This window comes from Microtus oregoni, unplaced genomic scaffold (assembly GCF_018167655.1).
Source record: "Microtus oregoni isolate MIOR12 unplaced genomic scaffold, Mior012 000138F_ref0000102, whole genome shotgun sequence".
NCBI lineage: Eukaryota > Metazoa > Chordata > Mammalia > Rodentia > Cricetidae > Microtus > Microtus oregoni.
In genome coordinates, this window is record NW_024544788.1 from 1,113,340 (window position 1) to 1,124,554 (window position 11,215).

General features: G+C 50.4%; 1 protein-coding gene across 1 annotated transcript; it reads right to left on the bottom strand.

Moving 5' to 3' along the window:
* Positions 1-5,226: 5,226 nt before the first annotated feature.
* LOC121444729 (60S ribosomal protein L36-like) lies at positions 5,227-5,547 on the bottom strand. Its single transcript, XM_041646632.1, has one exon. The coding sequence runs from the start codon at positions 5,545-5,547 to the stop codon at positions 5,227-5,229; it is 321 nt and encodes a 106-aa protein (XP_041502566.1).
* Positions 5,548-11,215: the final 5,668 nt, after the last annotated feature.

Consider the following 11,215-nt stretch of genomic DNA (forward strand, 5'->3'; position numbering starts at 1 on the left):
TGAGGTCACTCACCAGACGAGACTGGTGCACAGACGGTATGACATGAGCAGAACTAGGGGCATGAGTCTGGCTATGAAGACAAGTTATTAGGAACTCAGCAGGCTTTGTGATAACAGCTAGGCCCATGAGCATGGGGATGGTGTGGGTGACCATGGTGCCGAACACTCAGTATCCTGGGTTGTTGCCCAGCCTGTATGATTAGCAGTAGAGGCGGTACCATAGGGCAAGGTTCTGGGAGACTGACCACCCTGTGTTAGTCAGAGATATTCTTCACACAAACTACGCCTCAAACGGGGTGTGAGGACGGCGCTAGAGCAGAAGTCTTGGTCACTGAACAGGGAGGCCTGGTACTCAGGCTGTGTGATCTGATATTACCATGGGACTGTGGGAAGGTGAAGGCAGGTGGTATCATGGGCAATCAATGTGTTTGGCTGTCAGGGAAGCTGACACAGCTATGCTTGGGACTTTGAGTATTGCCAGGGAAAGGAGAATCTTGAGAACTGGCTAGGGCAGGGTTAGTAACCAAGCCACTTCACCTCACTCACAGGCTTAGCTTCTGTGCAGAATTTTTGACCCCAGTTAGGCCTGAGAGTGTGGTTATGATGGGAAAGGTTAGGGTTTGGGGGTCACTCACTTGGTTGATCTGGTACACAACCAGCCTGTGCTTGTAACTTCATTCCCATTGTGAGCAGGTGAAAAAAAAAGAGCTGGTTTACAAAGGAGTCTTGGCTGGTCTGGGACCTGTTGGACTGGGACTGTGCCTGGAGCTGTCAGGATAGTGCAGGAGGGTGGGGTCTTGACCTCTCTCTAAGAGGGGCCTGAGAACGTGGTGATGTCCCAGTAGTTGAAGGATCCCAGCCCCTCTCCAGGATGGGCTTGAGTGCAGACTGTATGTGTAAAGCTAGGCTTGGAAGTATTAGAACAGTGAGGGAATTTAAACTCTTATGAGGAGGGGTTGGGACACATTCTGACTGAACTCAGGTATTCTAGAGGCTTGGAAGATGACTTAGGCAGGCAAGGTTCTTGGTAACTCACCAAGTTGGGCTGCTGTGCAAACTCTGTGAAGCCATCTATGCCAGTCAGTCTAAAAGTGTTTTGAGAGTTGTGCTGGCTAGTTTTATGTCAACTTGACAAAAGGTAAAGCCATCTGAGAGAAGGAAACCTCAGTGAAGGAAATGCCTCCACATAAAATCAGGTCATAGGTTGTAGGCAGGCTTGGAAGGCATTTTCTTAATTTGTGATTGATGGGGGTGGGCTCAACCCCTTGTGGGTGGTGCCATCCTTGGGTTTATGGTCCTGGATTCTATAAGAAAGCAGGATAAACAAGCCATAAGAAGAAAGCCAGTAACCAACACCCCTCTGTGGCCTCTGCATCAGCTCCTGCCTCCAGGTTCTTGTCTTGTTTGAGTTCCTGTCCTTACTTCCTTTGATGAACAAAAATGATGAAGTGTAAGCCAAATAAACCCTTTCCTCTACAGCCTGCTTCTTGGTCATGTTTCATTGCATCAGTAGAAACTCTGAGACAAGAGTACAGGGACTTTACCAGTCTGATCTGATACCCATGTATCTTGAACCTAGATGGGTTTGGGTGTGGGCAAGGTTTGCACTTACAAGGCTAAGAGAGCAGGTGAGCTCTGTGTGCTAAACTAGGCTGGGGACTGTAAGGATGTGTATAAAGGCAGGAACTTGATCATTTACTAGTCTGGGCTTGCGTCCAAGCTGCTTGAGTCCAGGTCAGCCTGGCAATGTGAGAATAGCACAAGAGGGCAAGGGTCTGGTTCACTTACACAGCTGCCTTGAGTACATGTAGGCAGAGTTGTTTTTTGTTTTTGTGGGGATCACCAACCAGCTCCCAAATGACCACAGGGACTTAATAATAATTGTAAATACTCGACCGGTAGCTTGGGCTTGCTACTAGATAGCTCTTACAATTTAAATTATTCCATATTTTTAAATATATGTTCTGCAATGTGGCTCAATACCTTATCTCAGTATGACATGTATATCTCCTGCTTCCTTTGCATGTCGTTCAGGACTCCTCAGACTCTGCCCTTCTTCCCAGTGTCCTCCTAGTCTCTCTCTTCCACCCAATCTCTTCCTGCCAAGCTATAAGCTAGTCAGTTTTTTATTAATAATGAGAGCAACATATCTTCACAGTGAGCAAAAGGATTATTCTACAGCAGGTATAAGCTGAGTGACTCAAGCTAAGCCTTGGGAGTAAGTATACTGACAGCATTGGGTTAGGAGTTTTGAGTCCTAACCAGGCTGGGTTGCAGAGTCTGATGACTAGCTAGTCAAGACAGAGGTCAGGCAGGCTAGGTTCTTCAGATCTCACCAGTCAGCAGTGGTAGTGCCCAGGTTAACTGACATCAGCTGGGTCTAGGAGTATGGTATCAGTTCAAAGGAGTTGGATTTTGGCTCACACACCTGACTGGTTTGAGCAAGCTGTGGTACCCAGACTAGGTCTGGGAGTATGGAGATAGTTCATGAGGGCAGGACCCTCACAAAGGTAGGTTGGTGGCCAGTGTACTTCAGTCATTCTTTGAGAGTACGTGTGGGGATATCCTGGAATTGCACGAGTCTGAGTCATTCACCAGGCTGGGTTCTAGTGCAGGCTGTGTATCTCAAGCTAGGCTTTGGTTTATTACAGGAGGGTTTGGTCTTGCAATAGATTGGGATAGTGCATGATATGTTTGGCTCCATCTAGGTCAGGTTTTGATTTTCTGGCTACAGCAGGCGCTCAGCAGCCTTTTGACAGTTAGGTCTCAGAGATTTGGGGGGAAGCCATGATCCTGAACATTTACCAGTTTTGGCTACTGTCTGACCTTTTTGATCCCAGCAAGGCATTGGGCAGTAGAGATGGCACCTGAGGTCAGCAGTTTTGAAGGTCTCAACCTGCTGTGCTAGTCGGTGATCTGGTTCACCTAAACTAGACTTCCAGTTAGGAAGGCACTGAGGCAGTAGTTTTAACTCTTGAGAAGGGGCCTGATACCCAGGCTATGTGAGCCAAATATTGGTGTGTGAATTTGATGGGGATTAAGGCAGGTGAGGCTTTGGGGACTTGGCTCAAATTTGGCTGGTGGGCTCGCTGCTGTGATTGTTAGTGTGACTGGGTAGAATTAGGTCTTGATCAGGGTGGGCAGCTTGACCCTAACTCAAACTGTGGGAGTGGCACAGGAGGACAAAAGTTGGAATGACACACAGGCTCAGCTTGCATGTAGGCATTTTTTATTTCATCCCGGGTAGGCCTGGGAATGTGGTAGTGATGGTGAAGGATCGTTTCAGGGTTACTCACAGGGTTGGAGTAGTGCATAGTCAGTTTGTGACTGAGGTCTCCCATTGTGCACAGCTACAGTAGTAGGGTAGGGGACCCAGTCACTAAGGAATCTTTTCTGGTTGGAAACTGCCGGAGTAAGACTGTGTCAGGGACTTTGAAGATGATACAGGAGGTTGGAGTCTTTTTTTTTTTTTTGGTTTTGGTTTTAGTTTTTCGAGACAGGGTTTCTCTGTGTTAGCTTTGGAACTGTCCTGGAACTTCCTCTGTAGACCTCGAACTCACAGAGATCTGCCTACCACTGCCTTCCAAGTGCTGGAATTAAAGGCGTGCACTACCACACCCTGCTGCTGAAGTTGGAGTCTTAATCCATCACCAAAGGGGTGCCTGAGATGGCTGGGGTGTTCTAACAGTGCACAGGTCCAGGTCACTCACCAGGCTGGGCGTAAATGCATCCTGGGCATCTCAAACTAGGCCTAACAATGTTAGTAGGACACCTGGGCAATGTTGTGCTCTCACCAGGCTGTGATGGGGCACATTCTGATCATCCCCAGCTAGGCCAGGGAATAGCAGGATGTCTCAGGCAGGCCTAGTTCTTGGAACTCACCAAGTTAGGCTGCTGTGCAAACTGTGTGATGCCTGCTAGGCCTTCCGGAATACAAAGAGTGTGTGAGGACAGTCTTGTTTATGAGTATCTCTGTCACTTAAAATCAGCCATGCCTAGGCATGGGGGGATACAATAATAGGTTAGGGGTCAGGGTCGCTCAAGGATTAGCTGGTCAGGCAACATGACACCAGTTAGATCCTGGGATGTTCTGACAACAGTGGGATAGGATTTGAGTTTGCATCGGGATGGCATGGCACACAGTCTGATGGACTCCAGCAAGACAAGGCCATTCCTTCGACAGGGGTAGCTCTTTAGATTTCACCAGCGAGAAAGAGTTCTGCACGGGGAATGTGGTATCTGCGCAGAGGGGCAGGATTTTGCATCACTCACGAGACTAACTTTAGGAAAAGCTGTGTGACCCTGACTAGGCTCAAGTGTGCGGATGCTGTGTGAAGGCTGTTGGGTCCCTAGAGGACAGGCCTCCACACCCCCACTTGATCTGTTTTGATTGCTAGGGAGGGGCATATCCACTGTATGTCTCCCAGTAACTGCTGCCAATCATGTAAGGTTTTAAGATGAGAGGTATCAATAGTTAATTTTTTTGGTTTAATTCCATCCGTGGCCAATTGGTACCCAAGGTAGGAATAAGGGGCTTGCATTTGCACCTTCTTAGGAGCTATGATCAGCCCTGCACTCTCTAAATCCTGTTTTTAACCAACTGCAAGAGTGCAAAACAGATCAAGTGGGGGTGTGAAGGCCTGTCTTCTAGGGACCCAACAAAGGCTAGGTTTGCTTCCTCACCGGGACAGTCGGATGGTCTAGCTTCTTCAGCCGTTCTATGCCTGGAACTATGGGGATGCCCTGGAAGTACATGGATCCAGGTCATTCACTGGGCTGCCATAGAGTGCAGGCTGTCTGTGCCTTCAAGCTAGGCCTGGGCGTATTAGTACCTCACCAACAACACACAATCGTGGACTTACATCAGGGTGGGATGACAGTCAATAATATAGTTGACTCCAGCTAGGCCAGGTGATGGGAGTTGGCAATGGCAGGTGATGCTCTGGGGAACACAAATGACTTTGTGACTGCAGTTAGGCCTGGAAGTCTAAGGATGCTGTGGGATATCAAGGTCCTGGCAGGTGTTTAGTACTTCCCAACTTCAGCAGGCACCAGAGTGCAGGATATGGGGGGAATGCATCATCAGGCTGTGTTGGTCAGCTATCTGCTTTACCAGAACCAGGATGGGGGTGTGAAGATGGTGTTGGAGCAGGAGACTTGAGCTCTGAACACAGAAGCTTTTTTTTTCTCCCGCCACAGCAACGTTTATTGAGAACGGGGAAGGGATCAGTCCTTCTTGGCCTCCGCCTTCTTCATGGCGGCCAGCACGTTGCTCAGCTCCTCCCGCTTCCTCTTGGTGCATGTGTGTGTGGTGTCCACCTGCTTCTTGGTGAACTTGATCGCGCGCTTGTCCTTGGACACCTTGAGCAGCTCCGTGGTGCGCCGCTCGTAGGGCGCGAAGCCGCACACCTCCCGGATCATGTCCCGCACGAACTTGGTGTGCTTTGTGAGGCGCCTGTGCCGCCAGCTGTGCCTCGGCTGGCTTACGTTCTTCCTCACCATGTGGAACTGGTTGAGGCCCACGGCCATGGGGTAGCGCAGGACCATGGCTGCTCCTCTCCCATGGCGACCGCGACAGGCCACAGAAGCTCTTTACTCATTGGCAGGCTCGGCTTGTCTTCAGGCTTTTTAAAAACTAGAGTTTGCCCTGGGAATCTGGTAATTTGGGAAGGGTGGTATTTGGGGTCATCCCCCTGGTTGGAGTGGTACAGTGAGGCTATGTTTGTGACCTCACTTCAATTCTAGGTTGGTGCAAGAGGGCAGGGATCTGTGTCACAAGGGGAGGCTTCGCTGCTCCAGGAGCAATGGAGTGGACTTATGCCTGGGACCATAAGGACAGTTCAAGAAGGTCCTGGAACTGTAGGGATGTCTTTACCAGTGCACAGGTCTGGGTCACTCACCAGGGTGGGCTGATGTACGAGTTGAATTTTTCAAGCTAGGCCTGAAAGTATTATGATACCCGTGGGACTTTGACCTCTCACAAGGCTGGGATGGTGTATATTCTGCTCACACCTAGGTAGATCAGGACTTGGGCGGTAGCGCAGGCAGGCGTAGTTCTTAGGAACTCAGCAAGCTGTGTCGGTCACCAATCTGCTTCACCAGAATTAGTTCTCAGCATGTGAGGAAGGCACTGGGGTGTGAATCTTGATCTCTTAACAGGGAGGCCAGGTACTCAGGGCTGTGACCCAATATTAGTGTAGGATCTTGGGGGCGATGAAGATACGAGGGACTTTTGCACAATCACCATGCTTTCCTTGGGAGCATCATTTTTACCACAGCTATGTCTGTGAGTGTGATAGTTGTCGGGGAAGTCTTGATCACTGGCTAGGCAGTGGTTATGACCAGGTATCTCAACCCTTATCAGTTTTGGGGTCGTTAGAATGCTTGGGGAGAGTCGGGTCTTGATCACTCATCAGAGTTTGGCAGTAAGCATGGAACTTGACCCTGGCTGGGTCAGGAGCCCTGAGAATGGCTCAAGAGTGCAAAGGTCATGATCATTCACAGACTGCTTTTTGACCCTAGCTAGTACCTGTGGTGCTGCTGGTGTATAGGCAGCCTATAGTTGTTATTTCCCATTCTGAGCATGCGCAGGAGAGTAGGGGTCTGAACACAGAGGAGTCTTGACTGGTTTGGGAACTGCTAGAGCAGCTGGGCTATGTTTGGGACTGTGAGAATGGTACAGAAGGGCGGGGTCCTGATCCCTCACCAAGAGGAGCCAGGGACTGTGGGAATGTTCTAGCAGTGGAAGAGTCCCGGCCACTCATTGGGCTGGCCTGGAGTGTAGGCAGTGCCTTTCAAGCTATGGCAGAAAATATTGGTATGATTACCTGCAGGATTTTGAGCTCTTACTGGGCGGAGTTGGCACGTTCCTATTGAACCCAAACACACCAGGGAATAGCATGATGATTCAAGCAGACAAGGAAGCTCCTGAAAACTCAACAAGCTGCACCACTGTCTGAGCAGAGTGACACTGGCTGGGCCTGTCAGTGCAGAGATGATTTAGGAATGCAGGGTCTTGATCCCTCCCCAGCCAGGTGTGGTACAAGTTCATCCTGACCCCTTCCAGGATCGGACTGTGGGAATGGAATAGATGGACAAGGTTAAGGCAACGATGGTGGTCAAGTTGAGTGGGCCAAGCCAGGCTTGGGATTGTGAGGAGGGTATGTGGGAACAGGGTCCTAATGGTTTATAAGGCTGGCTTCCAGGTGCCTGGGTAGCTTGAACTCACCTGGGCCTGAGAATGCAGGGACAGCACAGAGGACTGTGTCCTGTGTCACTCAGGGGGCTGGCGTATGTCCAGGTTGCATGACCCAAGCTAAGCCTAAGAGTGTTGGCAGTACTACAAGCTTTTGAGCTCTCACCAGACTGAGATGGGGCATGTTTTTGTCAAACCCAGCTAGACCAGAGAGTAGGTTGGTTTCGGATTCGAGGTTCTTGGGAACTCACCAAGCTGGGCTGCCATGCAAACTGTGTGGCACCAGCTAGGCCTAACAATGTAAAAAGGATTTGGGAGCACAGGATCTTGAAGACTAACCAGTCTGGCCCTGTATCCATGCAGCTTGACGTCAGCTGGTCATGGGGTTGTGTCAGCAGTGGAGGTTCATTGTCAGTCTAAAGGCTGAGATAGTACACAAGGTTTGTGACCGCAGCTAGACAAGGCACACCCTCTGAAAGATGGGGTTCTTGGGATCTCACCAGTGAGGCCGAGTGCCCAAGTTTATTGACAGCAGCGGGATTGGGGAACTGTGGTACCCATGTGGAGGGGCTGCCTTGTGGGAAAACTGTAAGGCTAGGCCAAAAATGTGAGTTTGGTGTATCAGGGCAGATTTTTTTTAAGCCTTCCCCAGAGTAGTCTGGTGGGCAGGCTGATTCAGCCATTATATCCCTGAGACCAGAGTGATGTCTGGGAAGTGCATGTGTCAGGGTCAGTTGCCATGTTGGGCTAGAGTGCAGGTTTTGAACCCCAAGATGGTCCTTGGTGTTTTAGTTCCACAGCAGCGATATGCTATCTTTAGCTTTCAGCAGGCTAGGATGATGAGCAACCTGACTGGCCTCAGGTAGGCCAGGGACTATGAGTCTGGCTATGGCAGGCAAGGTTCTTGGGAACTCAGCAGGCTGTGTCACAACTCCTAGGCCTGGATTCAAGTTTGGTATGGGAGATTGTGATCCTGAAGACTCATCAGAATAGGTTGGTGTAGTAATAAGGGCGGCGGGGCTGCGTCCCCGGCACCCGGCCGCCCCCACGGCTAGCTTTACCCAAAATAATTACACAGAAACTGTATTCTTTTAATCACTGCTTGGCCCATTTCTATCTAGCCTCTTCTAGGCTTATTCTCACATATTAATTTAGCCCATTTCTAATCATCTGTGTAGCGCCCCTAGGTGCGCTTACCGGGAAGATTCTAGCCTAGTCCATCCTGGGTCGGAGCTACATGGCGTGTGCCTGCCCGGGAGCGGGGCATGGCGTCTCTCTCAGGCGTCTGCTCCCTAGAGGAGAGCTGTGGAGTCTGAGCTCACTTCCTCTTCCTCCCAGCGTTCTATTCTGTTTACTCCTCCCACCTATCTTCTAACCAATAAAATGGGCCAAGGCAGTTCCTTTATTAGCCAATGATCTTCCTCCATCAGGTTGGTATCTGGGCTGCTTGATCCCAACTAGAACATGGCAGTAGAAGATGGCACCAAAGGGAACCTGGGTGACTTACAAGGCTATACTGGTGTTGGGCTTCACCAGAACTAGGCCTGGGTGTGGTAGGATTACACCAGAGTGGGAATTTTGATACTTGGTCTACATGACCCAAATTTGGCATGGGACCTTGGAAAAGGTGAAGGCAGGCAGGCTTCTTGGGCAGTAGCTTTAGTGGCTGATGGGGAAGCTGCTTGACCACAGCCATGCCTTGGGAAGGATTGTAAAGGAAATGACAGCCTTGTTTACTGGCACGGCAGTTCTGGGGAAGAGCTTCTTAACTCCACCTAGTTCTGGGATTTTGGGGATTCTGGGAGAGTTTTGGTTCTTGATTTCTCCGGGTAGGATGGCAAGTATGCATCCTGACTCTGGCTTGATGGGGAACTGTGAGAATGGCAAAGGGGGCAACAGCTTGGGAAGCAGCTTTTTAATCCCCAGCAGGCCTGTGGATGTGGTAATTGTTGGGAAGGGTGGGACTCAGGATTGTCCCCCTGGCTGTGTTAAGTGCCCTCTGAGCAAGTAGTTGCTACCTCACTCCCATTCTGAGGAGGTTCACGGGAGCAGGGATCTGGGTCACAAATGAGTCTTGGCTGGTTTGGGAACTCCTGGAATTGGACTATGTCTGGAACAGTCAGGATGGCGTGTGTGGGTGGGGTCTTGGTCTCTCACCAAGGGGGCCTGGGACTGTGAGCATGCCCTAGCAGTGCGAGGGTCCAGGTTATCATCAGGCTGGGCTGGAGTGAAGGCTGTGGATGCCAGGCTAGGTTTCATGTATTGATATGACAGCTGCAGGATTTTGAGCTCTCCCTAGGCAGGGATGGTGCACATTCTGCTTGAACCCAGGGACGTGATGGACCAGGAGGATGGCTCTGCTGTGCACGATTCGGTAGCTCACTGACCTGTGCTCTTGTACCAGTTTTGTTATACCTGCTTAGCCTAGCATGGAAAGATGTTTTGGGAGTGCAGGGTCTAGAAGACTATCCAGTCTGTTCTGGTTAAAAATGTATCTCAAAGCGGAAGCTGGGTGTGAGAGTGTATCAAGATAGAGATGGGCAAGGTTTGGGGTTAATGACGAGGTGATAGGCATGCTGAATGACCCAAGCTATGCTTAGGAGTGTGAAGAGGAAGTAAGAGCAATGTCTTAGCCATTGACCTCAGATGTCCCGGGGCTTCTGACCTCTCTGCGGGGCCTGGGGATACTGATGGCATCAGAGGGTAGAGTTTTGATTCCCTCACAGTGGTCTTCAGTGCATCTAGCATGACCTGAGCTAGGTCCACAGTATTCTGACAGCAGCGGAATGGTTGCTGAGTTCTCACAGGGCCAGAATGGGATGCAGACAGACTGACTCCAACTAGGCAGGGCGTGACCTCAGGGAGGTGAATTTTTTGGGATTTCGCCAGTGAGGCCTGGTGCCAAGGTTGGATGACAGCAACTGGACCCAGAAGTGTCTTATCAGTGCAGTAGGGCAGGAGTCTTGGTTACTCATGAGGTTGGCTAGCGGGACAGCTGTGGAACCAAAGTTGGCCTAAGGATGTGAAGGTAGTCCATGACAGCCGGGGCCATCTCCCTTTGCAGTGTAGGCTTGCTGTCAGGCCGCTCCAGGCCTTCTATTGTTGGGGTAATAGAGATGACCTGGAAGTACCCAGGTCTTGATCACTCACCTGGCTGGGCTAGAGTTCAGGCTAAGTAACCCAAATTGGGCCTGCTGGAGAGAGACCTATACTCGCGATTGTAAGGATGGTTCAGGAAAGCAGGCTTTTGATCCCTTACCTAGATGGGCCAGGGATTGTGGGCATGTCCTAGCAGGGCCATGGTCAAGGTCACTAACCATGCTGGGCTGGAGTGAAGGCTATGGATCTCAAGCTTGACTTCAAAGTATTTGCAGGATACATGCAGGATTTTGAGCTCTAACCAGGCAGATTGGGAGAGAGACTACGGTAGATGGCTCAGGCAGGCGATTTTCTTATGAATTTACTAAGCTGGATTGCTCTCCAGACTGTGTGAAGCTAGCTAGGCCTATCTACAAAGGATGATTTGGGAGCTCAGGGTCTTGAGTATTCCTAAGTCTTGGGTGGAAACGATTCATCTTGACCTCAGCTGGGCTTAGGGGTACAGTAATGGTAGAGATGGGCAGAGTTCATCAATCGCAATATTGGATGATGGGCAAGTAAGTGACCCAAGCTAGGCTTGGGAGTGTGAGGATAGGTATGTGGGAACAGTGTCTTTATCACTTCCCAGTTAGGGTTAGTACCCAGGCTGCCTGATCTCAGATGGACCAGGGGACATGAGGATAGCTAGCACATGAGTGTGGTCAGAGACTGCTCCCTCGTTTCCTGGCCACAAGAGGGCAGAGATCAGGGTCACACAAGTGGCTGTGAGCCATGTCACATAGGAACTATGGGGAGAGTGAAGGAGGGCTCAGCTTCTGCGCTTGTTTTTTGTGCCTGAGAAGGCCTGAGAGTGGGGTAACGACAGGGAAAGGTGCTGTTTGTGGTTATGCATCTGGTTGAGCTGGGACAGGAAGGTGGTAT